At 41.1% G+C, this 18,760-nt stretch overlaps 1 protein-coding gene across 1 annotated transcript in view; it reads right to left on the bottom strand.

The window, feature by feature from the left end:
* Positions 1–1,194: 1,194 nt before the first annotated feature.
* LOC309556421 (uncharacterized protein) overlaps positions 1,195–18,760 on the bottom strand; it is a 105,708-nt gene continuing 88,142 nt past the window's right edge. The window contains exons 12-19 of the mRNA XM_082258887.1: positions 16,610–16,680; positions 15,718–15,773; positions 15,449–15,617; positions 13,806–13,932; positions 11,055–11,255; positions 10,899–10,980; positions 2,854–2,982; positions 1,195–1,416 (exon numbers count right to left, since the gene is read on the bottom strand). Coding sequence (XP_082115013.1) covers positions 1,255–1,416; positions 2,854–2,982; positions 10,899–10,980; positions 11,055–11,255; positions 13,806–13,932; positions 15,449–15,617; positions 15,718–15,773; positions 16,610–16,680 — 997 coding nt within the window. The 3' untranslated portion in view covers positions 1,195–1,254. The remainder of the gene's footprint in view (positions 1,417–2,853; positions 2,983–10,898; positions 10,981–11,054; positions 11,256–13,805; positions 13,933–15,448; positions 15,618–15,717; positions 15,774–16,609; positions 16,681–18,760) is intronic.

The raw sequence follows: 18,760 nt of genomic DNA, 5'->3' as shown, positions 1-18,760 counted from the left end.
AAGGAAATCTTTAGTTTATTTTATGAGGCTTGTGCATAATACCTGGAGTTGATACTTTAGATTTAGACTGTCATACTGGAGTTTTTAGATATACACAAAGGTTAATTCCACTCTTTGCAAAAGAAAAAAAAATATATATACTGTATATACATATATATATATATATATACACACTAATAATAATACATACACCCTTATTGATTCATAAAAAGTGCATTTATTTATTTTTTCATTTGCATTGGAACCTCATACTTCCCAACTTTCTCAGATGGGAATAAGGGACACCTATTAGCAAAAGTATGTAGATATAGGTCTCACCGGTGTCACCCCCCCCCCCCCCACCTTAAAGGAGAATTGTACAAAGAATGATTAGTTTATTAGTTAATATAAGTTAAACCCACAAGTGCTTTTTTTACCACTACTATTCCTTTATATTCGCTTCTGAAATTTACAAATGCAGCAATTTAGAAATTGTAGAGAGGTTTAGCACTGGGAAACACTTTTTGAGAGATAAGAAGTGCATTTTAAATACAACTATATAAATCAGACCAATATGAGGAACAAATGAGGAGGAAACAGGGACAGAGGGACTTTGTTAAGATTAAAGAACAGTCCTTTGAAATCGGGGACAGTTGAGAGCTATGGAACCTGCAAAGAATTTCAACCGCGATCCGTGGCTATGCGAGCACAGGCTCTTGCAGACTATTCCTCCAGCCGAAAGTCTGTTCTGTGGTATGGACCTTCTGTTATGGGACTAGAGGAAGACTCAATGGACTACAAGTGCAGTGATGTCAACAACATTGTGTTCCATTGAAAACTAGAAATCCCTCTGCCACAGAGAAAGATTCCTGTAAATGAATGATGCAGCTGCCCAGGCAGAGCCATGAAAACAATTGAATTAATGAAAGGAGGCTGCAGGGAGTGGACTATGGCCATGTTTCATGTTACACCCTAAATATGGATGTGACAAAACATGGTCATAAAGATGGACTTATCTTTTAATCACCTTGGTGCAATGTCACAACTGACCACTAGAGGGGGGATTTGCACTAGAAGCTGCAAGCTAATAGTAACATTCCTATATTCTTTGCATACTGCATTTAGAATATATTGTCCTTCCCTGAGTCCATCTCTGCAAATTCCTCCCAAGGACTTTCCACTTCTCAAAATGAGTTCTGCAACAGAAAGAAAATCATTTTCCAAATTATATTTTGCTATCTAAGTTGGATATTTTTTCCAGGTCCCGGTGGTTCATCAATCCAGCTGACAGTATAGAGCTTTGTGGAATACAGTCCCTATAATAAGCTTCTTCTTGTACACTACGGCTACGGATGTTGCTTGAATCACTGAGCCGTTATTGACGTAAACCTGGGTCACTATCGGGTGGTCTGAGTGAATGTTCTGTATACGGATCACCTGCAAAATCAATACAGCTTCAGTTATTTGTCCTTTGTGCTTCTCAGTCGTTAATGCAGCATAAACACAAAGAACCTCATTTATGACTGTAAAGAAAGAATTAGAGCTCTTGCACACGGATGCCAAAAATGCCATGTTTTTAGGCAATTAGGCGTTTTTTCTTTTAAACAGTCCAAATGCAGCCTACTGTTTTTTATGGGCCTGTACACACAGGGCATAAACTTGTGCTGCGCATAGATCAGTGAAAGGAAAACCCACAAAAATCTGCATTTCTAATCAGTATTTTACACATGTACATCACACCCTCTTGGCCAAAAAACACCTAGAAGAATGCACATTATACAGTATATGCATGTACTATACAGCTCATCCTTGTGTTTTTACTAGTGATCGACCAATTATCGAAAATGCCGATATATCGGGGCCCGATATGCACTTTCCTCAATATATATCGGAATCGGCCCCTGAGGTTACCGATATTGCCGATATTCAGGGAAAGTGCATGTACCGGACTGATGCCTGCATCTAGAGGGATCACCGCAGTACCGCCGCCCAGCGAGGACCTTCCTTCATCTACTAACATGTAAGTTTACTATGTTTTTGTTCAATAAAAGTTTGATAATGCTACACGATTGGAGCTTTTCCTTCCTTAGAGGTCTGCACTTCCACTAGAATACTCTATCCACGTGATAGAGGGAGATTCAGGCCGATTATCATATTTACTGCTGCCGATCTCAGAACGTTCTGTTGCTATCTAAGAGGACCTGGTGGATTGCTGTTTCCATTTTTGCTGACTCAAGGAAGAATTCGTATACATATGCTATATTTGACCATTTGAGGGTCAATTATTTCTGGTAAGCTGCTTATTTATCTAGAGCACTGTGGTGGAGTGGTCTCTGTACTTATCACCTTCTTCTGGGCGTGGGACTCCCAACATCTTATCTCACGGAATGTGCTGAGTGGACTTATCACTATTTACATCGTTATTTCTGGATAATTGATTGATCACTATTGTGTTTGTGGCGCTGCACCCCATTTTTTACAATTGCCTGTCTGGATTACAATCATATCCATTGGTGCTGGCAGCCTATTGGTTACAACTCATCTATAAGACTGAGCGCGGTTATTTATTTATTTTTTCTATTTACTGGGTAAACAGATGCAGCAGCGGGGCTTAGGAGCAAGCATGCATAAGTACTCTCAGGGGAATTGGTTTCCCATAAGGGCACTGGACAGAGAGGCGGGGCCAGGTGGGCTGGTGGGGGAACCAAGAAGAGGAGATTTGCAGCCTCTCTTTGCAATTCTATTGCACAGAGCAGGTAAGTATAGACATGTTTTTGTTTTTTTTAATGTACCTTTACAATCCCTTGATTATTTAAGATTTTGGTGAATGAAAATTGATTAAATGCTTTAATATATTATAACTTATACACTAACCTCTGATCCAGGGGGATCTTCATCTTTGTAATTGAACACTTTATATAAATTTGGGTGTGCTCCTGTCCAGATATCCCCCGTAACTGGATCCACAAACAGGTTATCCGCGCAAGTATCTACGTCAACTGCCTGGTTGAAAAACAAAAGAAGGAAATATAACAGTGCATTTTATATTCCTGAATACCTATACAGTGGGGATAATAAGATTTTGATCCCATGCAGATTTTGTATGTTTCCCACTTACAAAGAAATGAAAGGTCTATAATTTTTATCATACAGTGCCTTGCGAAATTATTCGGCCCCCTTGAACTTTGCGACCTTTTGCCACATTTCAGGCTTCAAACATAAAGATATAAAACTGTAATTTTTTGTGAAGAATCAACAACAAGTGGGACACAATCATGAAGTGGAACAAAATTTATTGGATATTTCAAACTTTTTTAACAAATAAAAAACTGAAAAATTGGGCGTGCAAAATTATTCAGCCCCCTTAAGTTAATACTTTGTAGCGCCACCTTTTGCTGCAATTACAGCTGTAATTTGCTTGGGGTATGTCTCTATCAGTTTTGCACATCGAGAGACTGAAATTTTTGCCCATTCCTCCTTGCAAAACAGCTCGAGCTCAGTGAGGTTGGGTGGAGGGCGTTTGTAAACAGCAGTTTTCAGTTCTTTCCACAGATTCTCGATTGGATTCAGGTCTGGACTTTGACTTGGCCATTCTAACACCTGGATATGTTTATTTGTGAACCATTCCATTGTAGATTTTGCTTTATGTTTTGGATCATTGTCTTGTTGGAAGACAAATCTCCGTCCCAGTCTCAGGTCTTTTGCAGACTCCATCAGGTTTTCTTCCAGAATGGTTCTGTATTTGGCTCCATCCATCTTCCCATCAATTTTAACCATCTTCCCTGTCCCTGCTGAAGAAAAGCAGGCCCAAACCATAATGCTGCCACCACCATGTTTGACAGTGGGGATGGTGTGTTCAGGGTGATGAGCTGTGTTGCTTTTACGCCAAACATAACGTTTTGCATTGTTGCCAAAATGTTTGATTTTGGTCTCATCTGACCAGAGCACCTTCTTCCACATGTTTGGTGTGTCTCCCAGGTGGCTTGTGGCAAACTTTAAATGACACTTTTTATGGATATCTATAAGAAATGGCTTTCTTCTGGCCATTCTTCCATAAAGGCCAGATTTGTGCAGTATACGACTGATTGTTGTCCTATGGACAGAGTCTCCCACCTCAGCTGTAGATCTCTGCAGTTCATCCAGAGTGATCATGGGCCTCTTGGCTGCATCTCTGATCAGTCTTCTCCTTGTATGAGCTGAAAGTTTAGAGGGACGGCCAGGTCTTCGTAGATTTGCAGTGGTCTGATACTCCTTCCATTTCAATATTATCGCTTGCACAGTGCTCCTTGGGATGTTTAAAGCTTGGGAAATCTTTTTGTATCCAAATCTGGCTTTAAACTTCTCCACAGCAGTATCTCGGACCGGCCTGGTGTGTTCCTTGTTCTTCACGATGCTCTCTGCGCTTTAAATGGACCTCTGAGACTATCACAGTGCAGGTGCATTTATACAGAGACTTAAATACACACAGGGGGATTCTATTTATCATCATTAGTCATTTGGGTCAACATTGGATCATTCAGAGATCCTCACTGAACTTCTGGAGAGAGTTTGCTGCACTGAAAGTAAAGGGGCTGAATAATTTTGCACGCCCAATTTTTCAGTTTTTTATTTGTTAACAAAGTTTGAAATATCCAATAAATTTCGTTCCACTTCATGATTGTGTCCCACTTGTTGTTGATTCTTCACAAAAAATTACAGTTTTATATCTTTATGTTTGAAGCTTGAAATGTGGAAAAAGGTCGCAAAGTTCATGGGGGCCGAATACTCTCCCAAAGCACTGTAGGTGTATTTTAAATGATAGAGGCAGAATATCAACCAAAAATCCAGAAAAAATATACAAATGTTATAAATTGAGTTGCAGTTCAGGGAGTAAAATCAGTATTTGATCCCCAAGCAAAACATGTTTTGGTACCTGGTGTAGAAACCCTTGTTGGCAAACACAGAGGTAAGACATTCCTTGTAGTTGTACAGATCTTCTCTAAATCCCTCTAGGTTTCTTGGCTGTTGCTTGACAATTTGAAGTTTCAGCTTCCTATATACATTTTCCATAGGATTAAGGTCTCGAGACTGACTAGGCCACTCCATGACCTTAATGTGCTTCTTCTTGAGCCACTCCTTTGTTGCCTTGGCGGTATGTTTTGGGTCATTGTCATTCTGGAAAACCCATCCACGACCCATCTTCAGTGTTCTGGCTGATGAAAGAAGGTTCTCATCCAAGATTTTACAATACATGGTACCGTCCATTGGCCCGTCAATGCAGAAAAAGTGGCCTGTACCTTTAGTAGAGAAACATCCCCAACGCATAATGTTTCCACCTCAGTGCTTGACTGTAGGGATGGTGTTCTTAGGGTCATAGTGAGCATTTTTCTTGGGGGTCAAATACTTATTTTACTCATTGGACTGCATCTCAGTTTATAACATTTGTATCATGTGTTTTTTTCTGGATTTTTGGTTGATATTCTGTCTCTATCATTTAACATACACCTATGATAAAAATTATAGACCCTTCATTTCCTTGTAAGTGGGCAAACTTACAAAATCTGCAGGGGGTCAAATAATTATTTTCCCCACTGTATATAGAGATGAAACAAGAGAGAAGAGAGGGGGCCAACGAGAGAAAGCTAAAAAGATAGAGCGAGATAAAAAGAAAAAGAGAGAGAGCAGGAAAGAGGGAGAGAGAGAAAAAGTGTAGAGTGTCCACAGCCTGGGATCAAGCCAAGGCAGCACAGAGAGACCTACAAGCCCCGGTAGAGTAGACTGTGCTAGTGGGATGACCAGGAGTCCTGAAGGATGGGTTCCACTTTTTGATATGTTGCCACAAGTACCCAGCAGTGAGGGGCACTCCTTTCCAGAGACCTTTCACTCTCATCCAAGACTTCACTTCTATAGAAGAGGAAACTCCACACTCTACTTGTAAAAGAAGAGCCAAACAGAGAAAATAGCTGCACAATTTATAACAGGACAGGGGAAATCGTAGACTTATATAAATCCCCTACATTGTCCCACTACTTATCTCCTTAATGTGATCAGTTTCATGAATTCTGTTCCCCTTATATTGCCCCATACCCCAGAAAGAAAGGGGATCAACCAAGAACCATATCTAGAGAAGCAGAAAGCAAGTGAGAACCAATAAATGAAGAGTGAACAATGAACAAAAAAATGCGAGTGGGCTGGGAAAAGTGGCATTGAAGAGGTGCAGGGGAAAAGTGGGAGGGGCATCAGAGGTTGGAGCTAACCCAAGAATGAGACAGGGGTCCAGAGAGAAATAAAATGCCACTACCTCAAGTGGCAGGAGCCACCACATCCTAAGGGGATGTGGGTCAGTCACCGACCCAAGCCCACGAGAAGGTTGGCTAAATTGTGTCAAACACCCAAATGTTAACCAGGGGAAGGTCAGCATGTTCCAGTATGCGGATGAGTTAAAAAAGCAGTCCATGGGAGTCACATGGTCCTAAAATCTCCTCTCTAATGTGAAGGGCAGTTGTGAAATTTTCCATCTACCAGATTTTGTTAAGTTTAGCAAACTACAACACTGAACAACAAACTGAAGGGGTATCCATAAATTTATACATTGCTGGTATTGCTGGTATGCAAGCATGAGCTGCATTCAACATCTGCCAACAAAGAGTTGTATGTTTTGATGGTATCTGGTTGACATGGTGCAAAAAGCCCATGGGGTCCTGTCCTAGGTCCACAGAGGCATAGGTTTGAATAATCTGCCACACCATCTGCTTGAATGGATGGACTTTTGGACAGCTCCAGAAAACATGAAGAAGTGTACCAGGGCGGGAGTGACATCTCCTACAGATACTTGGGGTTTGTGGTTACATATTATGGAGTAACGTTAGAACGCAATACCAACGTGAGAGCAACATAAATTTTTTTTTAGATTTACTTTTTATGCCCAAACATAATAGCCCTTTGTGCCAGGGTGAGCGATGCCTGCATGTAGGCTGGTTGAAATGTGTGTAGTTAGTCCAGCACCCAGCACAGGCTGAGGAAGGGGTTAATCATGTTCAGCCTAGTTCCTGGGCTTTTGGTTTTGGCGGGCCCACCTGGTACAAATAAGGGAGACTGCTAAGACTGTGGCCATTCCAGAGCTAAAGCCAGAAGTCAAAGTGAAATACTTGGAGGGAATTCAGTGATTTCTGGGTCTGTGGTTAAAGAAGTTACCAACAAGATGTCAGTGATAGACGGATCCCCTGATGTGTTTGAGCATGAAATGCGTCAGTAGGGGCCTACACGCTGACCATTATCGCCATCATCCTCATGGTAGAAGTGGCGATTTTTCTTTGTAAGTTTTTATGGCCATTTTTATGCTTGAGTACATGTACTTTCTTTTATCTAATAAACACTACACTATATGGGCACCACTCTGGCTCCCATTGGTGAGCTACTTTTACATAGTGTATATCCCATTGGAAGTGATCAACCAGCACACTGGATTACATCAGTAGCGGAGCCAGAGGGCTAGCTGGGGTGGCAATTGCCACCCCAGACGAAGTCCTTGCCACAAAAAAATAATCAGCCAAGCGCTCACTCCGAAGGGGAAGACTGGCGTGCTGCTCTCCTCAGGCAGGGAACTCCAAACGGATGCATAAAAGAAAGGAAAAGGAGGCGCAAACACCTAGTGCATTACCCGTGGTACTGTTTAAAATGATTTAATAAAATGCTGAATGCATACTCACAAACATGAAGAATAAAAATCGTACTGCAAATTCCCGTCACCCATGTGTTGGACCATGTCCTGGAAATTGCGACCGCTAACGCGTTTCGGGAGTCAAGCTCCCTTCCTCAGAGCTCAAGAGGTGCTCAGTGCTCTGAGGAAGGGAGCTTGACTCCCGAAACGCGTTAGCGGTCGCAATTTCCAGGACATGGTCCAACACATGGGTGACGGGAATTTGCAGTACGATTTTTATTCTTCATGTTTGTGAGTATGCATTCAGCATTTTATTAAATCATTTTAAACAGTACCACGGGTAATGCACTAGGTGTTTGCGCCTCCTTTTCCTTTCTTTTATGAAGTCCTTGCCACCCCTGTTGCCACCCCGCTGAAAACATTACACTGTTTGATTTTTACGAACATTTCCCAATTTTCCCAGCGGACGTGAATGCATCCTTACGCAGCACCCACAAGCGTGCAGCCGCAGCGTTCTGTTGTTGCTGCTACACTTTTCATTGGTTAAGCTGACACGCAGCTCCTTCGTGCTCCAAACGGCTCCAAAACAAAACATAACATGGCAGCACACACAGGATCGATGAAGAGCGTTTTGCTGGTATGTACGGCTTTTATTGGTATTAAAGTAATGAAGTGGCTTGATGTTCAAAAAGAAATGTACCCACATGAAAAGCCTAGGGAACTTCAGCGACTTTCAGATGTTAGGTGGGCTTGCCGGTACATGGCATGTAGGACTATGAGAGACAGGCTTCCAGCAGTTTTGAGGCTCTTGCAAGACATTTCACTTGAGAAGAATAGTGGAGATAGGAAAATAGAAGCAAAGGGTCTTTTGGCTCAAATTGACATACAATTTGTAGGACTTTTGGTTACTTTTTGTAAAGTGTTTGGGGATGTGAAAATACTGTCTGACATGCTCCAATCCAGAAGTCTTGATCTGATTAGAGCAATAGATCTAGTTGGCTCCCTTACAGACACATTAAAAAGATACAGAAGTGACTGTAAATTTGGTGAATTATGGAAAGAGATTGAAGAACTTGTGCACCACTGCAACATTAGCACAGAAGCACAAAACAAGAGACGATCAAAGACCAATTTGAAATTTCTGAATTCACTTGTAATGAGCACTGTTGGACAGAGGAACTCAGAGTTTGCAAACATTGAAGAGTTCAATAAAAGTATTTTCTATCAGGTACTTGACTGTCTTACAGCAGAAATAGATAGGCATTTTTCCGAAAAGAACTGTGAGATAATGGAAGGAGTGCAGTCTCTTGACCTCAAAAGCCCATCATTCTTAAAAGAGGAACCCCTGCTTGCTTTGGGGAAAACATTTGAGTCAGATTTAGAAGACCTTCAGCATGAGCTTCATCAAACGAGACGGCTTCTTTTAAGAAGGGAGAAAAGTGGAGAAAAAACAGCTGCTCTACTTGAGTTTGTGGGGTTTTTGGAACAAAACAAAGAGGTTTTCCATGAACTTTTTAGGCTTAGTAAAATTTCGGTTGTAATTGAACACTTTCTATATTGACCCCCCAAAATAATACCTTGCCACCCCTGTATTAAAAGTCTAGCTCTGCCACTGGATTACATAATCATCATACTCCATACCAGCAGTTCAAGGCTTATCTTGGTTCAACTTCTGATGAGTGCATAGATTGGTGAAGGGATATCATTGTGGAGGAACATCTGGCAACATTTTTGGTGTATTGTCCCCTGTTTCAATGCTGAAGTATGTTTGAAAACTGGTGAGTGTTCTAACACTCCATACTTACGATTGGAAGAGCTCTTTGGATTCACCGAACAGTCCGACTGTTTTTTGTTGGATTACTATTTGTTCACGTTCACCATTTGGATAATTCTTGCACTGTTAGTTTGTTTTTGTTTTTTGCATGTTGATCACAATTTGGTGGCTCAGTTACACTATTTGGATTTTCTTTACTTTTTAAGGTATTAGGTGTACCATTTATCCACAAGTGCGGTACAAACTTTATTTGCTGAGGGTATGGAGACCCACCTGTGAGCACTAGGACAGAGCTGAAGATATCAGGAGTCAGGGACAGCATCCAAGTCATGTCATAGACAATGACTATATGTACTCCCACCTTATGGAGGTGTGCCTGGGCCACAATGATATTTTAGTTAGACTTAAGAGCAGAAGGTTATTCATGTTGTAATCCCACGATACCTTTCTTCAGTTAAGGTATGTTAACCGTCTCAAGCCTGGTCTGAAGTTATTCAAAGGGGTGCATGTTGATTCTGGTATATTCCAAAGAACCTGGAACTGTAATTGCATGATGGGGTATGAAGTAACACAACAGCAAAAGGGTACCTTGGCAAGACAAGGAGGAGAAGTGTAGTTGCTAAAAGTAACCAAGTAAAGGAACAAGCAACCGGTCCTTAAGCGTGGTACCTGTTAAAGTGAAAGGTCCTCTGGTAGTTAGGGGGTCGGTTTTCAGACTCCCTCCCTAGCAATCCACCTGTGATGGTAACTGGGAGCAGACTAGTGTTACGGAGATCTATGGCCTGGTCACGTAATATGGAAAGGACACAGTTAAGTGAGAGCACGCATGAGGTCTACGCTAGGTGTTCGGTCAAACCACGTTCTGTTACTGAGAGTGAGGTAACAGAGGTACACTGGACTGGTGGAGTGGGCTCTTGCTCAGCATGCCCCTCCAAATGGAAACATACAAGTACAGTGTGCAGAGACATGGGAGAAGTTGCTTTTTCAAGGAACTCTGCACTTTACTGTTGCACATAGTGAGGCCCAGATCTAAGTCAGTGAACTGCCTTAATATTAGATATTTCACATGGGTGTAAACTCCGCTCGGTCTAGGGGCATTGATGAGTAACGAGATTTACCCCGTGTGCACGGGCGCAGTGGATCCCCTCTAAATGTAGCTCACTCTTTCATTTACAGACGAAGGGAGGGACAAAACCTTCAGGAGATTTTGTACAACTGAGCTAAAAGGTATAAGATGGTATATACAGTATATGAGTTCTTCTGACACAAATCTTCAAAAAAGGTAGTGCATACAACTAAAAAGAAAAATGTGCGGTATATACTATGTAGTGCGTCTAGAAAGTCTATCATGTCCTGCTTTAGCCCACAAATAGAATTTGAATTTATTAGAGAGAGACAGGAAAAAAAGAAGAAGAAAGAGACACAGAAAGAAAGATCAATGCTACCACTGCTACTAAAACATTCAATAAATGAACTGATTAAAACCAGTCTCTAAAATGTGATTACCTTTACAAAAGTTAGGGACCAGTTTGCATGTTTCTCATAGACATTGACTGTGTGACCCGTGAGGTCAACAGCATAGATAAACCTTAAAAGATAGAAAAAAATAATATTGTGACAAAAATAACAGTTTTGATTAGAAAGTAATAAGCGATTACATACTTTTTGTCATTTGATATGGCGATTCCATTGGCACTGTAAAATCCTGATGCCACTTCTCGGACATCCCCAGGACTGTAATACACCACATTTGTCAATTTTAATCCAAGGAAACCCTCTAGAAATGTAATTTGCACATTCTCAGAATAATGATCATTAGTGGCATAAAAGCTCTCTGGTCCAACAGCAACAATTTCGTTTAACCTGTGGAAAAAAAAAAAGAACTCTTCTCATATAAATTGATAAAAGACTTTTCTAAAATGCAATACTGAAAGTAAAGGACTTGCCCAGAGCAAGCACCATGTTATCACCTTTGTTCTCTTTGCACCTCTTGTTTTACTCTGCTTTAAGGGCTTAACTTGTCTGACTTTGGGGCTATTTCTTGCCCACCTACTGCTTTCTAGTTCATTGGGAGAGTCTATCCTTGCCACTAAGAACTTTAATTGAACATCTAGATATGCATCACCAGAAGAGGTGCATGAATAATACATTTGGTGTTCTTGTTTTTTCTTGCTCTAAGCTAGGAGAGTTGCTACACTGAAGGTTACAAGTAAGTTTCCAGTAGCTAAATCAGCCATCCTCCCACCACCTACTGCACTGGAACTCACCACATCCACAGTATTGATTTCCTATGATCATCGGCTCCATCTATTGGCCATAATGAGTTACTTTTATTTTATGACCATTAGATAGAGCTGAAAATCATAGGAAATCACTGTATTAAACAAAATTTGTTACATTAATCATAATAGAGCATGAAATATTAGTCTCTAGCTCCAGGGCTGGCCCACGACATTGTGATGCCGGGGTCCAAGAATTAAATGCTGCCCCCACCCCTACAAAAAAAATAACGCCCACCAAAAGGCCCTCACATCCATTATTTTTTATAAATATAAAATTTTGAAAATATTATATATACTGTTATCTTCCTCCATAACTCATCACCAGACCGCTCCACCAAACACCCACTGTCTGTCCTCAGTCCTCCTGTCACTTCTGTGTCTGCCGTGCCCACTGCCCTAGAGGATCCAGCCTGAACCCCTCACATTTTTCTAAATATTTTATTCTACCTTTTCCTGTAACAACACTGAAGAAATGACATTTTGCTACAATGTAAAGTAATGAGTGTACAGCTTGTATAACAGTGTGCTTTCCCCCCAAAATAACTCAACACACAGCCATTATTGTCTAAACCGCTGGCAACAAAAATGAGTACACCCCTAAGTGAAAATGTCCAAATTGGGTCCACTTAGCCATTTTCCCTCCCTCTTGTCATGTGACTTGTTAGTGTTACAAGGTCTCAGGTATGAATTGGGAGTGGTGTGTTAAATTAGGTGTTATCGCTCTCACTCTCTCATACTGGTCACTGGAAGTTCAACATGGTACCTCATGGCAAAGAACTCTCTGAGTATCTGAAAAAAAAGAATTGTTGCTCTACATAAAGATGGCCTAGGCTATAAGAAAATCGCCAAGACCCTGAAACTGAGCTGCAGCACGGTGGCTAAGACCATACAGCAGTTTACCAGGACAGGTACCACTCAGAACAGGCCTCACCATGGTCGACCAAAGAAGTTGAGTGCACCTGCTCTGTTGTCATATCCAGAGGTTGTCTTTGGGAAATAGACGTATGAGTGCTGCCAGCATTGCTGCAGAGGTTGAAGGGGTGGGCGGGTTTAGCCTGTCAGTGCTCAGACCATACGCCGAACACTGCATCAAATTGGTCTGTATGGCTGTCGTCCCAGAAGGAAGCCTTTTCTAAAGATGATGCACAAGAAAGCCTGAAAACAGTTTGCTGAAGACAAGCAGACTAAGGACATGGATTACTGGAATCATGCTCTGTGGTCTGATGAGACCAAGATAAACTTATTTGGTTCAGATGGTGTCAAGAGTGTGTGGTGGCAACCTGGTGAGGAGTACAAAGATGAGTGTGTCTTGCCTACAGTCAAGCATGGTGGTGGAAGAGTCATTGTCTGGGGCTGTATGAGTGCTGCCGACACTGGGGAGCTACAGTTAATTGAGGGAACCATGAATGCCAACATGTACTGTGACATACTGAAGCAGAACATGATCCCCTCCCTTCAGAGACTAGGTCACAGGGCAGTATTCCAACATGATAGCAACCTCAAACACACCGCCAAGATGACCACTGCCTTACTAAAGAAGCTGAGGGTAAAGGTGATGGACTGGCCAAGCATGTCTCCTGTCCTAAACCCTAATGAGCATCTGTCGGCCATCCTCAAATGGAAGTTGGAGGAGTGCAAGGTCTCTAACATTCACCAGCTCTGTGATGTCATCATGGAGGAGTGGAAGAGGACTCCAGTGGCAACCTGTGAAGCTCTGGTGAACTCCATGCCCAAGAGGGTTAAGGCAGTGCTGGAAATTAATGGTAGCCACACAAATTATAGGCACTTTGGGCCCAATTTGGACATTTTCACTTAGGGGTGTACTCACTTTTGTTGCCAGCGGTTAAGACATTAATGGCTGTGTGTTGAGTTATTTTGAGGGGACAGCAAACTTACACTGTTATACAAGCTGTACACTCACTACATGACATTGTAGCAAAGTGTCATTTCTTCAGTGTTGTCACATGAAAAGATATAATAAAATATTTAGAAAAATGTGAAGGGTGTACTCGTGAAATACTGTGTATATATATATATATATATATATATATATATATATATATACAGTATATGTACTTTTTGTATTTTTATATGGTCTTGCTCAAACATGCTTTCAGATCATTGTCAGTACCTGTTTAATAATGGATGTTTAATGGTCTTCAGATGTAGGAGAGATTTCTGCTTCTCATCAAATTTAAATATTTCAATAAAGCTTTTGTGGTCAGGATGATTCACTACAAAAAGGTAGACTGTGCTATCTAAAAGAAAGAGTCAGAGGTCAGATACGTTTTTTCTGACCAACCAATACATATATATTATGAATAACAGTGCGGAAGATGGTGGCATAAAACACCATTATATCATCTAGATAGATGAGAATACTATCTGGGTTCATGTCCCCAAGGCAATGTTCCCTCATCCTATGGAATGAGGCAGGCATAACATCATGGAAGTAATGGAAGCAGTCTTTGGCTAGTCTGGCTTGGCAGCAGTGATCTGTCAATACCTGGCAAGATCAAGAGTGGAGAAATATTTGGCCTGTCCTAGGACAGAAAGGGATTTTTTTAATCTGTGGAAGAGGATACCGTGTCTTCTTCAGCAATAGGTGCTCTTCTTCAGCGATACATGGTCCAGACTCCCCATGTACACTCCATCCCCAACGTTGCCACATTATTTCCCTCTTCTTTCAGGTCTAGCAGTATATTGTTTTATTGTGAAAAAAAAAAGCAATATATTGTTTCACCCATTTAGGGGCCTCTGATGATTTTATTCCGAAGTAGTTGTGCTAGAGTTCATCTATCTCACACCTGGCTCCATTCACATCATCTTACAGGTACCAGGTATGTTCTGGGACAGTACACTGTAGTCAATCTACAGTAAAACGAATACACTAGCAGGTGTAAGTAAAACGTTTTTTGACAGGAGAGACTTTTCTTTCTTTTCTACCAAAAGTCTTTACCTACTGACAATTTTTTTATATTAACCAATTGCCTACTAGGCCTATTTTTGACATTTGGTGTTTACAAGGAATGTAAACATTCCTTGTAATAGAAATAGGCACGACAGGACCTCTTTTTTGTGAGATCTGGGGTCAAAAAGTCCTCACATCTCACAAATACACTAAAAGATAGAAAAAAATAAATAAATAAATAAAATGGAAAAAAAAAAAAGGGAACTTTAAGCCGGCTGCTAGGCAACGACGTTTGCCGTCGCTCCGGTCCTCCAAGACCATAGAGTCGAGTGAGGGCAAGCCTGTCTGTGAGGATCCGGGACCGGATCGTTTTCCCCGCTGCTGGCGGGTCCGGTAAGCGGGGAAAAGGACCGGGACGCGGCGGGAGGGGGTGGGGGGCACCTCTTCCGCTATCCCGGAAGGGTGATCCCGCGGCGAATCCGCCGCTGGGACCACCCTTATCGGAAAGCCAACCACCTGCAGTTTAAAAAAATACCAGGGTTATGGCAGCTATCTGCTGCCATAACACTGGTATGTAGGTTTAAACACAGGACATATACTGTATATACAGTGGCCGGTGGGCAGGTGGATAAAGGTTTAGTTCCATATAAAGTAAAAGTACAAGGATAATTAAATACTCAAAGAAACACAAAATGAAAAAGTAGATCATTTGTTCCATTGAAAATTTTTCCTAAGCAGTTTAGTGAGCAAAATTGAGGGTTTCCTCTACAGCAAAACTACTTTTGATACATACCTAAACATCCAAATCACCAGACTGTATAGAGGGAGTAAATGGAGAATTGAATTTGGTTGTAATTCCCTACCTGTCTCATCAATGAATGCACTGAGCCCATGAGGATTAAATGAAGATGCATCAACGCCTTCACTGAGCTGTAGTGGTTCGGGGTGAAGGACGTCATCGTTCAAATCTACCAGCAATATTTCCCCAGGTCGGTCTGGCGCAAAACTCTTCACATTAGGGTATTTGAGGCCCTTCAAAGAGATATAACATATTAGGACATACCTGGAAAAAGATTACTAATTAGATTAGCTGGGGCAGCATCAATCCAGAAATAAGAAATATTGTACTTACAGAGCTGATGAATGCCAGTCCATTGGGAAGAACATGAATATCTTCCGAGCCATACTCTGTGTAAAAAGTAGTAATTGTAGTTTTAACAATACATGTATCATAAAAGGGCTGTCATTTGCAGGCCTATTGCTGTAGACCAGGGATCCTCAAACTACGGCCCTCCAGATGCTGCTGAACTACACGTCCCATGAGGCATTGTAAAACTCTGACATTCACAGACATGACTAGGCATGATGGGAATTGTAGTTCCTGAACAACTGGAGGGCCACAGTTTGAAGACCCTTGCTGTAGACAGTTGCCTGACTGTTTTTGGTTTGAGAAATTAAGCCACCTACCCAGATAAGAACTGTTTGTAGACAGAAAGCGAGATCACCTTAAAAGCCAGAGACGTACTTCCATAAAGGTCAATAATGTGCCTGTATCTCAGTGGCTTTGAAAGTCACTGGATCACCTTGGAAACCAAAGAACAAGTACCTTTACAGAAGTCAATAATGGCGCCCTGTATACGTCCTCACTTCCTAAAATGCCTAATTATGCAAGATTAAATGTTCAGTCAAAAACAAACATTATACTGCAAACAATTTACTTGAGCTTCTAACTATAGCTTACTAAGAATTAAAATCCAGGATTAACCTCATCTCAAGATTCCATAATAAATCTAGACCCTGATGAAGGAGGATTTGTGCTTAGCCTCCAAAGTGTGTTGGTTCGGTTGTCAACTCATGTTGGACTTTTTCATTGTGATAAATCAAAATTCATATCTGGAGAGATCCCTATGGTTTGGTGCTCTAATCACTTTACTCTATACATGTTGCCCCTGCCAGGGACATTGTTGGGGCTCCACTAGTGGGGCTCAAACAGAAATTCATGAATTATTACATACTGTACATACCAATTCCTTTCACAAGCTGACAGTTGGGAAGATCAACAGGTTCTATCTCCTTGAAGAAGCCAGATCTTTGACTGCAAAAATGAAATAAACTCTCATAATCAGCATAAGATTCTCGGAAATAAATGTATTCCATCACAATTTCACAAACATAAAACTGTGTGTGCATAGTGTGTGCAGGGTATATGCATTGTGATACACTGGTCTCTACTGTACAATGGGTTGGAGTGCCATTGACAATGAATAGGACCTTACACTACACGTAGAACAGTTGCATTTTAGCGTACATTACCACAACGCACAAGTGTAAATTGGCCCTCACTGTTAACTATGTAGTGTGAGGGACTGCCTCCTGAGCAGTCCTTTTAGTTATCAGATAGACCTTTATACTACATGAATGATGGTACGGTACATTTAAAGGAGAAGCTTTACATGATGAGTTATATAAGGTATCTATTGACTCAAACGTTTCAGATTGACTATAGACAGCCCATACTGATGGCTCAGTCCAATAATCAGGCAGTATGGGGGTCTCATAGGGGGTTATAAAGTGAGATTCTAACTATGGGAGCAGCCATTACCACACACAGACACTTAACAATGGATGCAGATGCTCCCCCTGCACATTCTTCTTGAGAAGACGTCTGCTTGCCTATGGCCACAATTACTTAACTTTTATTTCGATAATAGGCACACTTTAGACAAGGTTAACTTTTTTAATAAACTGTGCATACCTTTGTTTTCAATTCTGTGTTTCTAAATTGTGTGACTATAATGAGTCAACTAACTTCGATGCGATTAAAATAAATAAAAAAAAAAAACTTGGATGAAAACTTGAATTCTCACTTGTTTTGCAATGTTAAGGTAAACTTTACACAGGACCCAAAAACCATCGACCTCTAGGTTTGGCAAAAGTATATGTTTGAATTTCAAAATATCTAAAACCCTAAATGCCCTCTCTACTTTAAAGTGGAGTTCCACCCTAAAATTATACTTACCTCCATCTTCTCGCTCCGGGTCACCTGAAAAACAAATGGATAATCGCAATTTTTTTTTTTTTTTTTTTTTACTTACCTCGTATAGAAGAAAATATACTTACCTTACTTCCTTCTTCCTCCCCTCGGCGGCCACGGCCCATCGTCACTTCCTGGCTTTGCAATGATTCCTGGGAGCTGAACGTCATCGCTCCCAGGAATCATTGCGCCTGCACCGGCCCCGACGTCAGTTCCGGGGCACGCGCGTCATTCCCTTCTAAACAGCTTCTGGGCATGCCCAGAAGCCGTGGAGGGATGATGCGTGCGCACCGGAGGTGACGGCTGGGCCGGTGCATTGCATCGTGGGACCGAAGAAGACGGAAGAGGACGCAGAAGAGGATCGCGCTGGCTTCAAGCTGCCCACACCTGAGATGGCAGCGCTGGACAATACATTTTCAAGGTAAGTATTTGTCCTAAAAGGTAAGTGCAACCCGGGACAGATCAGAGGCTAGCCATTGTGGAATGTACTAGCCCTGACTGTCCCGAGGGTATTTTTATTGAAAAAATTATTCCCAGGGTGGAAGTCCGCTTTAAAGGATATCAGCTTCAACTAGCATTACCAACGTATTTTGCAAGAGTCTGGAAGTATTCTTTGAGTTCTTAAAGTGTTACTAAACCCAGGAGCCTGCATTCTCTATATCTGCTCTCCCACAGTACACAGAACATGGAAATGCAGTTATTTTAGTAAACCCTAAACCGTTTTATATGGACTATCATTTATGATTATTGGATGTTTTAATTATACATGTTATTCATTTAATTCATGCACTGCACTATTTTTCAAGATATATTTTTAGATGTTTTGGTTTGACCTTCAGTGTTCAGCAGCAGTCAATTTAGTAGTAATTTTATTATTTATTATTGTGTTATAGATTGTGCGCTGAATATTATTTTGTATTTGAATCATAGAAAATTAACATATTAGGGAAATTACAGGGATTATTTGTGACGAGTGTGTGAAATATTTGCACAGTGACTTTTTTATAAATAGACCCCTAAACTGTTTTATATGGACTATCATTTATGATTATTGTACCCTCTGGATGTTTTAATTATACATGTTATTCATTTAATTTCCTATGATTGTCAATTTCATGCAGTGGCCATAATGCGGTATTTC

This window comes from Pelophylax lessonae (genome assembly GCF_965119305.1).
Source record: "Pelophylax lessonae genome assembly, chromosome: 5".
Classification (NCBI taxonomy): Eukaryota; Metazoa; Chordata; class Amphibia; order Anura; family Ranidae; genus Pelophylax; species Pelophylax lessonae.
Note: the sequence above shows the minus strand (reverse complement) of the source record. Positions and strands in the feature narration are given on the sequence as shown.